We start from the raw sequence: 19,690 nt of genomic DNA on the forward strand, positions 1-19,690 counted from the left end.
GGTGCTGGGGCTCAGTGGTAGAGTGCTTGCCTAGCATGTATGAGGCACTGGGTTTGATCCTCAGCACCACATTAAAAAATATATTTTTTTTTTTTTAAAAAAAGAGTCATCAAATAAAATTTACTCCTTAGAAATTCTGGCTACACAAACTTTAGATTTACATGGTTCTTTGAAAAACCAATACCAGTCTAATAACCTTTCTAACATAATTACCTATAGACTCCTTGACCACACATTTTTCCTTCTTTCCAGTGGCCCACATAATGGTCTTCTTTGTTCAGAGCCTTGTTTGGAATTCTGTATTCTCCATACCTACCAAGGAACATTTAAAAACACCAGAAGATACATTTATGATCTATTCACCTTTATTATGTATATGTCAGTAAGCATTTTAATGTGGACAGAGAAAAGATTTCCCTACAGGAAGAAAGGGGAGGTTGGTTAAGTTGTATCTATTACTTAGATCAACTGGCAAGCCTTAGAAGGGACATCAAGCCTACAGTGTACTGACAGAATGGATGCTTTATTCCAAGGCCAGTGAAAAGCAAAGCCCTGTGCTCCAGGCCTATCTCTCTAACTAATAAGCTGTATCACCTTATGTAAGTCTGGGAATCCATCATCTCTCATTGGTATAATAAAGGGGGTAAAGCATATTATCTAAAGGCTCTTTCATTTTAGAAATCTATTAAAAAGAGATCAAAAGACATAAAAAAATTTGTATTATCACATATACACAATCATGTACTACTCATATATAAATTACTTCCTTAGCATGACACAAAATGTCACCACCATAATTTTATTGTGTAAATATATTAACAGTGTTATAAAATATGACAAGCTCATGAAAAAATTTATGCCAAGTTTATGAAAAAGATGTTATTAGAGTATCATTAGGATAATACATCACTTGCAAAATTTCCTTTTTTTAATGTACCCTTTATATCAAATACACCTTATGCCTCATATTTCACATACATTACTACCATGTCTCCCAGCAACCAAATGCCAACAAGAGTCTAATATCCATTTTATAAATCAAGGAAATCAAGGCATATAGCAATTAAATAATTTGACTAAATTCATAAATCTAGGTACTGGAACTGTTGGAGTTTGCATGGGAGTTTCCTTATCAGCACAGTCCCAAATGCTTGAGGCCTGTCTCTGAGGAGTCAGTGACATAGATAATTACAAATTACAATACAAGATAAGCGGTGATAAAGGAGAGTGCAAAGTGCACTGGGGCTAGAGAAAGGAAAATCTCACAATGGCAGAGAGCAGGGCAGGGCAGAAATCCTCAAGATTGCCCTTGGGACAGACATATCACAAAAATTAAAGATGATTTAAAACTAAAAGGAAAATTGCTCTTGTTCTTTGTGTAAAGGGGGCACTACTGTCTGGACAACCTCACCATTGACATTCCCCAAGGAATGGGAAATGGAGGGAAAGCACAGATCCATTTTAATAGATGGAAGGCTATGTAACTGAGGCCATGTGACTATTAAGGTAAATCAGAGGCTACACCCCATATTCCTAGCTCCATTTATGGTCACACATCTGCAGTGTAAGATCTAAAAAACAAAATGAAAATCTATTGCATATTTGAAAAGCAACTCTGAACATAATATAACTTGTGATCAAACTCAAAATTTATTCTTATGCTTTAAACAATTTTCTTACCCATCTTCCAAGCCATTCCTGAATAAGCCAGAATACATTTTTCCATCAGGCCACTTCAAGATCCCTCTGGAAAGCATAAGCAAAGAATAATGCATATCAACTAATGTTTCAGGTACTTTTTCTATAATGTGACTTTAATTTCTCCTAATTGCAGGGACAAATCTTAAGCATTTTTACCTGCCATGAGGTTTCCCTGATAGCCACCGCCCATCATAAGTGGCATCCTTTAGGCGAGGATCCTTGTAGAATGTATATTTGGCACTGCGTGAAATGGGTGGTTCCTGCCTCTGAACACTGCTACCACTTCCATAAGGTGGAAGATCAGATGTGCCCCTCAAAGCGTGATCCACAGCTTGGCTTATGGCTCGTAGCCACTTAGTCTAGGAGTAGAAAGTGAATGTCAATAAGCTTAAGGCAATAAGTCATCAAACACCACTTTAATCACAGTTTTCTTTGTTGTAATTTTTCTGTCTCCTAATACTTTTCTAATTATTGAGTAATACAACTTATTTATATGGTTAAGATTATGTTACACTGAAAAAAACCCATTTTTTTGGTTTAATAAAGAATTATATAACTATGGATTCTTAGTCAAGCAAGAACAATTTTTATTTCCTCTTTACTACCAAAAGAGGCAGAAATAACCAGGTCAAAGACTGAAAGAAAATACCATAACAGACTAACCTTTTCCTGGGGTGTTGATGAAATGAGAGTGAATTGTTCTTCAGGTGTAGTTATCTTTAGGCCATTCCTAAAATGTTTACAAGGATAAATACCAGTAGGTATGACAAACTGTCATTACAATATCAATCCTAAAATATGAAAAGCAGTCTATTTATTTCAGGAGGGGCAGAAGTCAATTAAATATAAATGCTAATGGCCTGATTTTGAATCCCACAGTAGGGGAAAGGATGCAGAGCTACTTTACTCTGTGTTAACAATGGGGATGAGAGCAATGGAGATGCCCTTCTACTCTCTATCTTGATTTTTACAATGGGCCATTTTATTATCAACAGGCCACTTAACCATCAAATGTGTTAGGAAGTCTGATTACTCAGCCTTCCAAGCCTTCCTGAGTGTCTTTTTTTTTTTTTAAACAAACAAAAAACATGTAAGGAAATGACCTGGGTAACAGGGAGAGAAGTGGAGGTAAGCTGGGAAGAGGAAGTGCACTTACACATTACCAGCTTCTTCAGAAAGTGGCTCCACCCACAGTGTGGCCAAAGGGAATACATGGTGTGTGGAGAACTGAAATAAGAGAACACAGAGGTATGTCTGTGAAAGTCCACACACACCTAGGGTCTCTGCGCACATCCTCTGCATGCCCTTGGCCCATATGGACCTATCTCTGCAGCATAATCCCCTTGCAATTGTTAAGTCCACGTGGGTGCTACCATCTCTGCCACTGAGTCCCCATAATATAACTAAACCCAGTGACAATTGCCATCACTGCTGCAGGGACCTCTTCATATGGCTGACACTCATTCTCAATATAAATAAAGGATATTGTTCAGTGATAAAGCTCCTGCCTCATGGCACACAAGGTCCTAGGTTTGGTCCCCAACACTAAACAAACAAACAAAAGTTCTCTGAAATCCAGCCTATACTACAAATGCAAGCTGTAGCTAAATATTTTCTTTTTTTTAACAGTTGCAGAGAAATCACAATAGTTTTTAATACAAATTGATAGTCATGTACTACCTAATGACATTCTGGCCTATGGTGGACCACACATATGATTACAATAAAGGTGAAAAATTCCTGTCACTGCACAATACCTTATTCATGTGTTTGTGGTGACACTGATGTAAACAAACCTGTTTAGATACATTTAAATATACAAATATTTTCCATTGTGTTACAATTGCCTATGGTACTCAGTATGGTACCTGCTTTACAAGTTTGTAGCCTGAGAACAACAGGTGTATAGTGGGCTATATCATCCAGGTTTTTGAAGCACACTCTATGATGTTTGCAGAACAAGATTACCTACCAACATGTTTCTTAGTATGTCATTAAGTAACATATGACTGTAGTCATTAAGAATAAGGCCTGTTAGAAATCTGGCCTACCTGGGCATGGACCAGAGCATCATTAAAGAGAATGAACCAATTCACAGAAAACCTCCCAGCATGCTGCAGAGAGAGGGCTCGGTTACTACTTTCACATAGCAGTCGACGCTCTGGCTTCCTCAAGGAATCCTCGAATTAAAAACAAATACTATGTTAAACAATCAAAATTATTTTAACATGCAAAGAAAAAGTGAAGCAGACACAAACCACATTTAGGGGAATCTCCTGGTCATGGCTCAGCATGGTATTTTACTTATATTTACATGGGATCCAAATACTTCATAAAATTAGAGCCCTAAGGATATTAAAAAGAAGACAGGAACAAACTAAAGAAGGTAAGCCTTCAGAGGATTCCTAGAAATGAAGGGAGGTGTTGGTATTTAAAGCCCCCATTGCTATGATAGGATCATTAAAACACTATTGTTATAAACAAGTGAGAAACCAAGAAAATGATGGCAATTGTTATGGAAATGCCTGCTGTTTGCTGGAGTAACAAATATCAGTTGGCATGGATTACCGTCATTTTTCCAGGAAAAGTCTTCCAGAAGCCCAGTGTGTACTCTGCTTCCTTCCTTTTCCTGCCGAGATGGAGAGCAAGAGACTCATAACAAGAACTGGAATCCTGCAGTTTCTGATATTCTGGAGATGTCTAGAGGCCAATAATTAAGAAAAACAAGAAAAGAATATAAAACAATTATCTAGAATCTGTAGCCTTAGTGTGATTTAGACATGTAGTCTTTAATTGAGGGAGAAAATTCAGCCCAAGGACAGCAGTAGTACACTAAAGGGAACTGGGAAAAAGATTCATTTCCAAAAATACTTACGATGTAAGTATGTCTACATGAGACGGGGAATAATGCAAGGGGTGGGGGAAGAGTGCACACTGGCAATTATCAGTGAGGACACAGGTTAGGGCAGGAGGTCTCAAATGTTTTATTTTCAGAGTCCCTGTAGGGCATACCTATTGATAACTGTCATTTTAGATAATAAGAATTTTTTAAAGATATTCATTCATTTCAAATAAAATTTAAGATTTTAAATGATAACTGTATTTCCCCAAAAAAAGCATTTTTAGTAAGAAAACTGGCACTGATTTTCATTTTTTCAAATCTCTTCATTATCACTTAAAAGACAATAGCCAGATTTTTATATCTACTTGTGCTTTTGTTTGGTTGAAATATCGGAAGAAAATCTGGCCTTATAAGGATAGATAACTAGAAAAGGGAGATGTACTTTAATATCTATTTAAAATAATTATATAGATATTTTCCTTTGATACATACTAAAACTTAAGATAGTTTCTTAAAGGGTAGCTACAAAAGTAAAATCTGAAACCACAGCAAGAAACTTCTGTACTGTTATATATCCACTGGAGTATCTTTCACTTTAAGTCACTTTCATCATACATGATTCTGTAACATTGTAGATGGGGCAACTGGAAAACACTAAGTTATACAGATCTTCCAAATATAGATACATTTTTATATACAACATCAAAAAACATTAATATTACCATCTATTTGATCAGAAAAAGTTCTAAGCATTGGGAAACTATCAGTGATTGTCTAATTTTTGCTTATAAAAGTCCAGATTTGCTGGGTGCTGTAATCCCAGCAACTTGAAAGATTGAGGGAGGAGGACCAAAAGTTTGAGGCCAGCCTTATCAACTTAGTGAGACCTTGTCTCAAAGTAAAAAGGGTTGGGGATGTAGCTTAGTGGTAAAGTGCCCCTGAATCCAATCCCCATACCAAAAAAAGAAAAAGGTTCAGATTTTACCATTGGCAACAAATATCATCATGTTTTCCCTGAAACAATAGGTTCCTATACTCATATTTAAGAAAATATCTCACAATACCCAATTCTGAATAACCATAGTTTATCATCTGTCCATTTAAATTGTGCACTCAAGTTAAAAAAAAAAAAATAGCAATTCTCAACTCGATTGCCATTGTGTTTTTTCTTGAGAAAACTTGGGGTGATAGCTGAACTGCTCTATGGGCACTTTCCATTTTATCACACAGAGAATTAAGAAGACATCTACTCAATGGCCGGGGTTAAATAAAGTTAATAATTTTAATGGCTTCCTCATTCTTTTTTTTTTTAAACATTTATTTTTTAGTTGTGGGTGGACACAATACCTTTATTTTTTATTTTTACATGGTGCTGGAGGATTGAATCCAGTGCCTCACGCATGCTAGGCAAGCACTCCACCACTGAGGCACAACCTCTGCCCCTGCTTCCTCATTCTTAAAGGAAACTGGAATTTTTGTTTTGGTTTTAAACTGCAAGTACAAGGCTAGTACAGTTTGTTACCTACCATTGCCTGATTCCTGCTAAGGAACCAGCAGTTTTACCCATCTTTACTTTTGTACTATTAGTGCAAATCGCAACATGGAAAAAAGGACAAATGTCTTGATATTGTCATGAAAATAGAACCAACTGCCAAGACAGGATACAACTGCTGCGCCATATGGTAAACGAGCAGAAGGTAAGAGTGGCTTATATTCATATTTGCTGGATGCCTGTAATCCCAGCAACTTTAAAATACTTAACAAACATTTAATGAGTATCTAAGAGATTTGTCTTCTAGGAGCTTATAAGTAGGCAGGAAAGATTGAAAAACATGTAATACAGGATAATACAAGTTTTTAAAATAGTTTCTATATCAGGAGACAATATAGTAAGGAAAGTGGTTAAAAGAACACACTCTGAAGTCAGAATGCCTGATATGAATTCTAGCTCTGGCAATTCTCTGATGTGCCTCAATTCTCTCATCTGTAAAAGGGGGATAGTAGTAATACCTATTTCATAGGTTTGATGTGGAGACCAAAAAACTAGAAGATGAAATGCATTAAACAAACATTAAATATTATTAATTTTTATGGGGAAGTTTAAAAAATATACAAAATGATGATCTAGGTTGTACCTTAGACTTACTAACTTATACTTTACAATAATGGAACACAGGTGTGTGTTTTGAGAAAACTTCCACAGATGATTTCAATACACTGTGACAAGGAACACTGATAAACATAATGGAGAAATAAAGTGCTGGCGAAGCACAGAGGAGGAAGTAACTAAGTTAAGAGCTGGGAATGGGAGGAAGAAGCAGTATAGGCTAGAAGGGCTTGATTTTTAAAAAATAATAACAACTTTGGAGCCAGGCCTTTAAGGTTTCCATAGTGAGGATAGTGTTAAGGTTACTTTAGGAAGGAAATATAAAGCACATGACTAACGTATCAGACATAGGAAAAGATAAGACTAGGAACAAAAGAGGGTTAGAGTATGCAAGGCCTTGATTGACAAACAATCTTGATTATTCCTCAGAATTATGCCCTTCAAATTAGAAATAGTACAACACCAGTCTTGCTGAACAATTCTAAGCTGATCTAATAGAGTAAACTTTTGATCAACTGAGGCCATATTGAGGTGAAATCTCCATCTTGTTGGGTTATTTTGTGGCTCAAACCTGCACAGCTAAAACTAGATCAGTCTGGGTGAAAATAAAATCAGACTAAAGGAAAGACATAGGAGATCACACAAGTATCAAATACAGAAATCCCATATCAGTTTCTGGGTCACTCTGGGGACTGAATCTGTCCAGATCAGAAGATACATTCCAAAATTATAAAGGTTTTAAGGGGGGCTGGGGTTGTGGCTCAGTGGTAGAGCACTTGCCTCACACATGTGAGGCACTGGGTTTGATCCTCAGCACCACATAAAAATAAACAAACAAATAAAGATAAAAAAAAAAGTTTTAAGGAACCCTGGAATCATTACGGTTTCTCTAGAGTTCTTCAGAGTAGAAACAAAATGCAATCACACATTTCAGTATAATTGCAAAAGTGAATATCTCAGCATCAGCTCTTATACCCAAATCCTAGAGTGGTTCTAATTTTCTAGGGCTCCAATTGGTTAATTTTACACAGAAAGTAGACTGGCTAACATTTGAGAAAATCCTATAACAGTGATTTCTCAAAGCACTTGCTTCAGTGACCAAAACACCTGACATCAGTCTAGCATGAATCCAGGCCAGGTGGTAACTCCATTACCTCACAGGTGTGTACCATTATACAGAAGCCAGGGTTTAAAGAGTTCCGTGTCACTCATACTCAGTATGCATTCCACAGACACTGACAACTACTGAATGAGTAGCACTCATAATAGTCTCAAGTTTAGACACAGTTTCATAAAGTGAATATAATCCATTTGGATATGGTCCTGAAAGGAAGCTGAATCCAAAGCAAAGAAAACTAGATTTACCTACACTTTCATGTTCCCAAAGAAAAAGAAATTTAATTAAACACATGTAAATACTAATGAAGTTTTAGATCTTATGGTAGCATAACCCAAACAGACTACCATGATCCTTTAGCTTCATTAGTATCCAAAGGGGGTACATATGGAAACTTACCACTTCAAAACAAGTAGCAAGCTTTAGCAAAACTTTTGCATAATTATGAAGCCGTCTAATTGGCAAGAAAAACAATGTATTCAGTATTTCCATCAACTGAGTGCTTTCATCATTCACTTCTGATAAGTCTTGCAGCAGCTCTTGCTTTTTATTTAAGAAATCACTGGAGGTAGAAGGAAAAAAATTCAGTTAATAATTCTGTATTAGCTAATACACAGGATATTGTGTAGAAAATTTTATCAGATAGTACCTTTGTTCAGAATACACATATTTAGGTGCTATGTTCTAGGAAATGAATCATATATTTCACAGTTTGGGGGAATAATCAGAGACCAAATTACACCATTACCTGTTATTTTCAAAGCAAAAAGTCTAAATTTTAATTCATTTAGTAAAAGGATCAAGTCAAGACTTTCCCTGGGCCCTCAAAAACACACAGCCCTATAAAACATGATCTTTGGATATTAGGATAACTGGAGGAACACATTTGCTTACATGGCAGGTTTAGCAAGAAGTTGGAATCCTCCCATAACCAGGAAATTTGTAATTGATGTGCAATACCTTGAGCAAAAAAAGAAAACACATGTATATTAGTGATAAAATGTAAATAGTTCTTCAGAGTTTTCAAGCAAGTATCTGGAACAGATGCTTCTTGAAATCTCACCAATGAGTTTCAGAACTTTAGTGATGTCAACATTCGGGAACTGTAAAGGAATGAAGAAAAGAGCAGATTGTGGGATAATCACAAGAGGGTGAGGAGTGGTAAATTCCAGTTTAGGGGAAAATGTTAATAAAACAGGAAATTTTAATAGCATCTAAAGCTACGAAGATGCTGAATTTATTTGGCAGATAGTAAATGGTAACTAACTGGAAAAAATATGATTAAGGTTGTTTAATTTTAATGAAAATTTAATCTTTACTTCAAGTTTCCCAACTAAGATTTCAGAAAATGAATAATAGTGTAGGTAAGAAAACATGTTTAAAGAGCTTGAGTGCGAAAATATTAGAAAATGTTGATTACATGTTGACACGGCTAGAGAGGTAGACAAACTGCTCTAAGCTAGGTACATTAACTTTATACTCATTTTGAAAGAAAAGGAACACCCCCCCTCTCTCTATTTTTTTTTTTTTTTTTTTTGTCATACTCGGAATTGAAACCAGAGGCACTCTACCATAGAGCTATATCCCCAGTTTTTTGTTTGTTTGTTTTGAAACAGTGTCTCATTAAGTGGCCAAGTCTAGCTCGGAACTTGAGATCCTCCTGCCTTTGTCTCCCCTGTCACTGGGCTTTCAAGTGTGTGCCACTGCACCAAATGAGAAGGGAAATTCTGTATTTTATTTTATTATTGTATTGGGGATTAAACCCAGAGGCATTTTTCCACTGATACTTCTCAGACTCCCTTTATACTTTGAAACAGGGTCTCACAAAGTTGTCCATGCTGGTCTTGAACTTGCAATTCTCCTGCCTCAGCCTCCCTCTCTTCCCCGAGATTATAGGCATGTGCCATCACAGATACCAAGAAGGGACTTTGTGTGTGTGTGTGTGTGTGTAAAAACATTCCTAACAACTTTATTCAGAACATACCTAAATGGTGGGGGGGGGGGGGGACCAACAAATGTCATCTATCAAACAGGTAAACAAATTGTGGTATACTCATTTAATGGAATACTAATCAGATTCAAAAACAAATGAATTATTGATACACAAACAAAATGGATGAACTTCAAAAGTATGCATAGTAGCCACCTCAAGTGGTACACGCCTATAATTCCAGTGACTCAGGAGGCTGAGGCAGGAGAATCACAAGTTCAAAGCTAGCCTCAGCAACTTACCAAGAACCTCTGAGATTTAATGAGACCCTGACTTAAAATAAAAAACAAAATGGGCTGGGAATGTAGCTCTGTGGTAAAATCACCCCTGCGTTCAATCCCCAGTATCAAAAAACGAAAAAGTATGTGTAATAAAAGTCTTATGTGTACTTTATAATCCCATTTATATGCAGTTCCAGAACAAGAAAAACTATGGTAGGAAAAAAAAAAGAAGGGAAATTCTTAATAAAAATAACTCAAGATGTTGCAGACTTTTAAAAAAATGGTTTTGGTGGTAAGTTTTAGGTGATATGAATTTTACTACAAATAAAACAATTTAAAAAATTCATGGGGTTGGGGATGTGGCTCAGTGGTAGAGCGCTTGCCTAGCATGTGTGAGGCACTGGGTTTGATTCTCAGCACCGCATATAAATAAATAAAATAAAGGTCCATTGACAACTAAAAAATAGTTTTTAAAAAAATTCATAAATATGCCGGGTTTTGTGGTACACTCCTGTTAACTCTAGTGGCTCAGGAGGCTGAGGCAGGAAGATCACAAGTTCAAAGTCAGCCTAAGTAACTTAGTAAGGCCCTAAGCAACTTAATGAGACCAGGTCTCAAAATGAAAAATAAAAAGGGCTGAGGATATGGGTCAATGGTTAAGCACCCCTGGGTCCAACCCCTGTAGCAACAACAATAACAAAAAAATCATAAACACAGTTATATTTTGTACCATCTATAGGAATAAAAATAAATTCATGGTTGAGGTAAGAATGAATAAAGAATAAAACCAATACATATTTCAGCATAGCAGCATAAAATAGTATACATTAAAATAATACTTAAAGTATGCCCTAAATCATAATATCAACATACAAATCAAGACAAAATGAGAAAATTTCTAAGTTAAATTTTCAAATACACCCAGGAAAGTTTACTTAAACAACAGAAAGAACCTTCCATAACTATTCTATGTTTTATTGAGGAAATATTTATATGTTAAATGTAGTAGACCTTTTAAACCTTCCATTTATATAAATAAAAGCAGACATCAGAACAGCTCCATATTTATAGTTGGTCTTAAAATAATTTTGTTTAATTTCTTATTTCCTCAAATTTTACTACAAATTACTTAAGTAAACAAAATAATCAGATTTACTATAGTACATTTCATGTAAATTAAGTATACTATCAATCACTGCCAGAATATAGAAGGAAATGAGAGAATCCAGAATTTTTTTTCCCGTTAGAGAAAACTGAATTTTAGCAATGCAGAACTACAGTCGGTTTAAAATTAAAATACTGCTTTTCAATTTCTATTACCTTATATCACTCTCCCTAATCTAGTCTCTTCTGATTAAGGAGCTGTTCTCCTTGGCAGAATAACCCTGCAGAGATTGAACATGACACGGGACTGGATACTTGCTCTGTATAACTATCCAAGAAGAGACTTGCATGTTTCAGAATGACCAAACTCCTGGCTTCCTTTATCCCCTGAAGGAAGCTGCTCAGGGAGGCTCCATGCTGACCAATTAAGTAACACAGCTTGCTGAAACGGCCTGCCACCTCCTGTAACAGCTGGACTGCAGGCACAGTGCCCAAATTGTCTGCAACAGAATAATAATGATGACAACACAAAGACCAAATGCTTTCTTATGATTAAATGATTATATTATATATGATTATATGATCAAGAGTTTTACTTTTCTAAGAATACTTAACATTTTGAGATGTAGTTTCATCTATAGAACCCAAATAATTACAGAAAATTTTACAGAAAGCAATTTCAGAAATCACGGAATCATTTGAGGAACTTATTAAAAACAAATTCACAGGAACTTTTAAGTTCTGACCCAGTAGATCTAGTATTAAGATTCCAGCTAGTTAGTTTAAAAAAAAAAAAAAAAAGTCCTTTCTAGCTGAAGATTAACCAAATTAGAACCTCTGAGCTACCCCAACATGTCTCAGGTTTTGAAAACATGTAATATGAAGCTAATAGAATGGAAGTGAATTATTCAATTTCACACAATTAGTGACATCCAGGAATTAAACTCACTTCTATAGCTACATCTTGATTAACCTTTTCAACATTTTGTACTAATTTCTGCTCTACTTGCCCCTTAGACAAGTTTAGTGCAGACGGGGCAAACCAAAAATAATACTGCCTAGATCACTCTGAATTTTATAAAAGGCATCCATAGATTATTTGCCTTTTCCCACTCCAAAGTTACTCATTTCTAGGACTTCTTTCCAAGAAAGGAAATAGATGAATAGATCAGATAAGACCAACACAAACATTGGGAACTGGGGCAGGGGAAAGGTAGTCTTCACTTTCTTTCCAGAGTAATCCAGGAAGGAGGGGTTGCTCCCTTTCCCTTGTCTAAATCCTATAGTGTTAGGCCCACCCAAGAGAGAGAATTTACAGAATAGGGACTGTGAACACTTAAAAATGCAAAGCATATTAAAAAAAGAAAGAAAAATGAGATCATCCCCAATTTACAAAGTGACTGTATTCACAAAGAATGAGGTAGTTGTTAGGAAAGCAGATGTTTTTCTATTAGGAATAATAGGTGAACCCACACGAGTTGATGTCATCTTAATGTAGGAAAACTGATATGCTAGAGATTAGCCTAAATTCTAGGTCCTCAAAGCGCAGCAGGGAGTAAAAGAGAAAAAGAAACTTCCTCTCCATTTTCCGAGCATAGGACCAAACAGAAAAAAATTTTGAAAAAAAAAAAAAGGAATGGTTATCTTCAAACATTTCCCTGATCTATTTACCCCACATTCCTTCCTAACCTCCCAGAGACTCAGGTCCCAGTTATTATTGGAAAGCAGCATCCTATTGAGTACTACAGTAACTACTTTCTCCACATCACAGCCTCACTTCTAATCCCTGTTTGTAGCCAAGAGAGGAAAAATAATAGATTTAATCAACTTGTGCTAATGTGGGATAAGACCCTTAACAATTGGGGGTGGGGGTACTGGAGATTTTACTCAAGGGCGCTTTACCACTATGCTACGTCCCCAGCCCTTTTTTTTATTTTGAGACAAGGTCTAAGTTGCTTAGGGTCTTGCTAAATTGCTGAGGCTGGCCTTAAACTTGTGATCCTCCTTTCTTAGCTTCCAGAGCTGCTGGGATTATAGGCATGTGTCACTGGGCCTGGCCCTTACCAATTATATGGAGATCACTTGTTAATCCAAATGAATCTACTTGATATAATTCTAAGACCTATAGCAAAGAAAATGAAAAATTCTGAGTATAATGGAAGATATCTTAACACAAGTAAACTGGAAGTGTTGCTTGGAAGTCCAAATGTTGGGTTATTTCCCCAGATATTAATATTCTAAAAGTTTCAATTTCAACTTGCATACGAAGAAGGAGCTCTGGGAGCAGCAGGATAGGGTGGAGACAGCTGGGCTAGTGAGAAACTAAAAACAGTTTGAATAGTCTGTGTCCAAAAAAAGAGAGGGGGAAGGGGAATGGAAAGAAAAGGGGTAAACCATAACTCAAAGGCTTTTCTTAAAGCCAGTTAAGGTAGTGTGTGCCACTACTTGGAAGGCTAAGGCAGAAAGGATCACTTGAGTCCAGGAGTTCAATGCCAGGTTGAGTCACATAGCAAGACCTCATCCCTTTTTAAAAAGAAAAAAAAACAACAAAACAATCAAACCACAAAGTCTTATTTATAATACAGGAAGAACAGAGAAAACAAGAGCCCTGATGATTTGGAGTTGCTGGTGGGAAGAGGTTTCAACTTACCTAAACTGAGAAGAGGCCTGAGTATCTGAGATTTGATATCACTTAGTTTTGAATAGAATCGTCTTTCTGTAGTAGCCAACTCATGGAGACTGGCAATATACCCCATAATGTTTTTGTCCACCAAGGCTAGGTAGCTGTCTTTTCCTGCTGTTACTCTGCTTATATATCCAAGCTGAAAAAGAGGAAAATTTTAAAATTACAGATAAAATATAATTTATTAGCATCAATTTGGTGGGCTGAAGCTGGCTTATACCAACTGGAAAATGCAAATGATTAAATATTCAGGAATTTTTTAAGCAGGTCAATAAACCATTGATAGCTTCAAACTGACCATAGTGGAAATCTGCAAACATAAAGATCAGGACCTTTTCATTTGTTTATTTTAGAACTGGTTTGTTTTATATATATCTGGACCTAGGTATTGTTATATATATCTACTTCAATTTATCTCTAAGATACTTTTTATTTCATATTTCAAGTGCTTAGAACCATAGACATCCTAGATATATAGATCCAAATGACAGCTACAAGTCTCAGTAATCCCTTTTGCATGACATAAGATTAATGAGAATGAAGAAGAACCTTATGCTATATATGAAAGTATTAAGAGTCTAGGAATTATCTTGCCTTCTTGAAAGTAAAACAAAAAGGAATTTCCTTTAAGAAAACAGGGGATATGTTTCAGGATGTTGCTCTGGGCAAGTATTTTTTGGCTATCATCCAAAAAAGTATAAAAGAAAAAAACTAACAAATGGGATTATAGCAAACTAAAAAGCTTCTATACTGGAAAAGAAACAACAGAATGAAAAGAAAATACTGAACCTGTAGAATGGGAGAAAATACTTATAAACCATCCATCCAACAGAAGATTAATAATAATAATAATATGTAAGGAGCTAAAAAAATTCAATAGCAAAAATCTTCCAAAAATCCACTGAACAAATGACCTAAATAGCCTTTTCTCAAAAGAAGATACACAAATATCTAACATATATGTGAAAAAATGTTCAACATCACTAGTTCATCAGGGAAATGCAAATTAAATCATAATGAGATATCTCACCCCAGTTAAAATAATTATCAATAAAAAGATAAATGCTGGCAAAGATGTGAAGAGAAACTCTCATACACAGTTGGTAGGAATGTAAATTACTTCAGCCATTAGAGAAATCAGTATGAAGGCCTCAAAAAATTAGAAATAGGGCTGGGTTTGTGGCTCAGAGGTAGAGCGCTCTCCTAGCATGCATGAGGCACTGGGTTAGATCCTCAGCACCACATAAAGTAAAATAAAGACATTGTGTCCACCTATAACTAAAAAATAAATATTAAAAAATTAGAAATAGAATTATCATAAGTTCCAGCAATCCCATTCCTGGATATACACTCAAAGGAATTAAAATCAGTATGTGAAAGAGACATCTGCACTAGCATGTTTATTGCAGCATTATTCACAATAGCCAAGATACAGAATTAACCTAGGTGTTCACAGATGGATGAATGCATACAGAAAAAGTGATATATACACAAAATGAAATACTATTCAGCCATAAAAAAGAATGAAATACTGTCATTTGTACCAGCATGGATGGAACTAAAGGAAATGTCATTAAGTATAATAAGTCAGGTACAGAAAGACCCATAAAACATGTTCATTCTTACATATGGAAACTGAAAAAGTCAATCTCATTGAATTTGAAAACAGAAGCATGGTTACCAGAACCTGGGAAGGGTGTAGGGGCAGAAGTGATGGAAAAAGAGTGGTCAATGGGTATAGGGGTGTAGTAAGAAAGAGTAACTTCTAATGTTCTATAGCATGGTAGGATAACTATGGTTGGCAAAAACTGAGTATCTCAAAATAACTAAGAAAGGATTTTAAATGTTCTCAACAAAGAAAAGATAAATGTTTGAGGTAACAGATATACCAATTACCCTGAATTGATCATTATACACTGTATACATTTATTGAAGGTCACACTATACTCTGTAAATGTTTAATTAGTATGTGTCATTAAAATAGAATTTTTTTTTTTTTTTTTTAGGGAAAAGGGGTTTCTGTAAAAGGAATTTTTCATCATTCACCCATGATACCACTGAATGTAAACATGCAATGTCTTTATTTACATATCTTTATTAAACCAGCAGGCAAAATCTATACACAATGCAAAGTTAACATCCCATGGTAACCAAAGATATATATTGGAACCTCATCCCTTTCATCATCCTATTTCACCCTTATCTAAACTGTGGACCCTTTCAAAGAGAATATGGTCAACAACTACAGCCAATCAACATGCTGAAAAAACAAGCTATACGTAAGTCAAGAGTCAAATCTTGAACAATGATGCCTTAGATCTTGTCCTATAAGAGCTTACTAGCCAGAAAAAGACTAAAAAGCAGTCCATAATACATATTATTCAACAAGAATAAGAAATACAAAATGTAGGAGCACTAAGGGTTAATTTTCCTATGGCATGTTACTTTGAGGATATGAGTTATTTGATTGAGGAACACAAAAACAGAAATAAATCAATGATTTACATTTATAAAAAGAAACACCAAAGCAGAAAAGCAGCACTAAGCAATGTGCCCAATCAAATGCAGAAAAGATATAGAAGTAACAAGAAATCCCACATATAGCTTTTTAATTTAGAACTGGATTATTTTTATAAGCAGTAGAAAATAAAATGAAAAGGTAAGAGATCAGGGGAAGCAATGAGAAACAGCACTGTTAATGGTCTGTAAGTCTGTCACAGTCTGCCACTAGCCCTTCTTAGGACCCTGCAGCTTTTACTTCCCACCAAGAGAAATTCATTTACTCTATTTGTATACTAATTCAACTGAGGGCTCCCTGAAACACACTCAGAACTTCATTGTGAAATGTGCTTTTCAATATACTGACATGAGGGTATTAATTCAACAAATACTTATAAAGTATGTACTATGAGAACCAAATAAGGACATAACAAGGAAAGAAAACTAGACCAATATCCCTGATGAACTCAGATGTAAAAATACTTACAAAATATTGGCAAATCATATTCAATAACATATTAAGGAGACTGTACATCACAACCAAGTTGATATTATTCCAGAGATGCAAGGAAGGTTTGCCAGGTGCAGTGGCACACATCTGTAATTCCAGCAGCTCAGAAGGCTGAGATAGGAGGACGGCTAGTTCAAAGCCAGCCTCAGCAACAGTGAGGCATTAAGCAACTCAGTGAGATCCTTTCTCTAAATAAAGTACAAAACAGGGTTGGGGATATGGCTCAGTGGTTGAGTGCTCCTAAATTCAATCCCTGGTACTCCAAAAAAAAGGATGGTTTAATATACATAAATTAATGAAAGACAAAAATCACTTAGTCATCCAAATAGATGCAGAGAAGGCCTTAGAAAAAAATTCAGAACACATTCATGATAAAAACACCAAAGAAACTAGTGATAAAAGGAACCTACCTCAACATTATAAAGGCTATATATGAAAAATCCAAAGCCAACCTCATAATAAATGGGGGAAAATGAAATGCATTCTCCTTAAAATCTGGAACAAGACAAACATGTATACTCATACCACTCCTACTTAATATTAGTGCCAGAGCAATTAGGCAAGAGAAGAAAATAAAAGGGATAAAAAAAGGAAAGGAAGAAATCAAACTGTCACTGTTTGCAGATGACATGATACTATACATGGAAATCCAAAAACTCCACCAAAAGACTGCTAGAGTGAATAAACAAAATTAGCAAAGTAACAGTTTATAAAATCAACATACAAAAATCAAGTTTTCCCATAGAACAACAATGAATCTGCTGACAAAGAAATCAGAAAAACAATTCCATTCACAATACCCTCAAAAAAAATCAAAAACCAAACACACAAACAAAAGAACATCCTAGAAATAAATCTAACCAAGGAGGTGAAAAACCTCTACAACAAAAACTACAGAACACTGAAGAAAAAAACTAAAGACCTCAGAAGACGGAAAGACCTCCTATGTTCATGGATAGGCAGAATTTATATTGCTAAACTGGCCACATTACCAAAAGCAATATATAGATGCAATGTAATCCCCATCAAAATATCAATGACATTCTTCACAGAACTAGAAAAAACAGTTCTTTTGTTTTTTTCAAAATTTATTTGGAAGCATGAAAGACCCAGAAAAGCAAAAGCAATTTTTTTTTTTAGTTGTAGGTAGATACAATACATTTATTTTATTTATTTATATATGGTGCTGAGGATCGAACCCAATGCCTCACATGTGCTAGGCAAGCACTTTACCACTGAGCCACACAACCCCAGCCCCTAGCCAAAATAATTCTAAGCCCAAAAAGCAATGCTGGAGGCATCACAATACCTGAGTTTAAATCATACTACACAACTATTGTAACAAAAACTGCATGGTACTGCATAAAAGAGATCAATGGACAGAATAGAAGACACAGAAACAAACCCACACATCTAAAGTCATATGATTCTGAACAAAGGTGCCCAAAATATACACTGGAGAAAAGATAGCCTTTTAAACAAATGGTGCTGGAAAAACTGGTTATCCACAGGTAGAAGAATGAAACTAGACTCTGATTTCTCACCCAGCACAAAAGTTAATTCAAAATGGATCAAAGCTCTAGGAATTATACCAGAAAATATGCAACTCCCAGAAAATGTAGGGTCAATACTAGCAATTAGGCACAGGCAACAGTTTTCTCAATAGGACCCCTAAAACTCATGAAATAAATGCCAAGAGTTAATAAATGCGACAGCATCAAATTAAAAAGCTTCTGCACAGCAAAGAAAATCATTAGAAATATGAAGAGAGAACCTACAGAATGGGAAAAAAATCTTTCCTCTTCTGACAGAGGATTAATATGTAGAATATATAAAGAAGTCAAAAAAACTTAATACCAAAAAAAACAAATAATTCCATTAATGGGCAAATAAATTAAACAAATACTTCTGAAAAAAAAAGAAGTATAAATAGCCAACAAATATATGAAAAAATGTTCAACCATCATGGGAAAATACAAATCAAAACTTTAGAGATTTCTTTTTGCAGGGGGGTTGGGGGGAGATTTACCAGGGATTGAACTCAGGGGCTTTCAACCACTGGGCCACATCCCCAGCCCTATTTTGTAGTTTATTTAGAGATAGGGTCTCAATGAGTTGCTTAGTGCCTCACCATTGCTGAGGCTGGCTTTGAATCAGCAACCCTCCTGTCTCAGCCTCCGGAGCCGCTCGAATTACAGGTGTAAGCCTGGCAAACCTTTAGAGATTTTATCCCAACCAGTCAGAATGACAATCATCAAAAATACAAATAACAATAAATGTTGAGAAAGATATAGAGAAAAAGGAACACTTTCACACTATTGGTGAGACTATAAATTAGTACAACCATTATGGAAATCAGTATGGAAGTTCCTCAAAAGACTAGGTAAGGAACCATCATAAGATCCAGCTTGATATTTATCCTAAAGATATTTATGCAAAAGATATTTATCCTAAAGAATCAAAGTCATCTTACTACGGTGATACATGCACTTCCATGTTTATATCAACACAATTCACAATAGCCAAAATATGGAACCTGCCTAGCTGTCTTTCAATGGACGAATTTATTTAAAGAAAATGTGGTATATACACAAAATGGAGTTTTAGTCAGCCATAAAGAAAACATGAAATCATGTCATTTGCAGGAAAATGGATGGAACTTGAGACTATTATGTTAAGTGAAATAAGCCAGACTCATAAGGTCAAGAATCATGTTTTCTCTCTTATGTGGAAGCTAGAGAGGAAAAAGGTAAAGAAAGGTGGGGGGTGGGGATATCTCATGAAAACCAAAAGATCAGTAGAGGAAAGGGACCAGGCGGTGGGAGGAGGGTAGGAAGGGAAGAAGTGCTGGGGAGTGGGAGTGATGCTGGCCAAACTTTATTGTTATATTGTGTACATGTACAAATACATAATGA

General features: G+C 35.6%; 1 protein-coding gene across 7 annotated transcripts in view; it reads right to left on the reverse strand.

Moving 5' to 3' along the window:
* The window catches only part of Als2 (alsin Rho guanine nucleotide exchange factor ALS2), a 79,947-nt gene that overhangs the window by 28,385 nt on the left and 31,872 nt on the right, over positions 1-19,690 (reverse strand). For 6 of the 7 annotated variants that reach the window (XM_046462970.2, XM_046462968.2, XM_058578218.1 and 3 more), the window contains 11 exons: positions 13,733-13,904; positions 11,402-11,582; positions 8,662-8,727; positions 8,167-8,329; positions 4,270-4,401; positions 3,753-3,881; positions 2,858-2,928; positions 2,365-2,431; positions 1,858-2,060; positions 1,681-1,746; positions 214-312 (listed from right to left, as the gene is read on the reverse strand). In XM_046462970.2, coding sequence (XP_046318926.1) covers positions 214-312; positions 1,681-1,746; positions 1,858-2,060; positions 2,365-2,431; positions 2,858-2,928; positions 3,753-3,881; positions 4,270-4,401; positions 8,167-8,329; positions 8,662-8,727; positions 11,402-11,582; positions 13,733-13,904 — 1,349 coding nt within the window. Of the gene's footprint in view, positions 1-213; positions 313-1,680; positions 1,747-1,857; positions 2,061-2,364; positions 2,432-2,857; positions 2,929-3,752; positions 3,882-4,269; positions 4,402-8,166; positions 8,330-8,661; positions 8,728-11,298; positions 11,583-13,732; positions 13,905-19,690 lie in introns of those variants that run through there. The other variant, XR_006855820.2, reaches the window with a different exon arrangement.

Source organism: Marmota monax, unplaced genomic scaffold (genome assembly GCF_021218885.2).
Source record: "Marmota monax isolate L192 unplaced genomic scaffold, Marmota_monax_Labrador192_F-V1.1 WCK01_AAM20220418_F8-fsc00095, whole genome shotgun sequence".
Lineage (NCBI taxonomy): Eukaryota > Metazoa > Chordata > Mammalia > Rodentia > Sciuridae > Marmota > Marmota monax.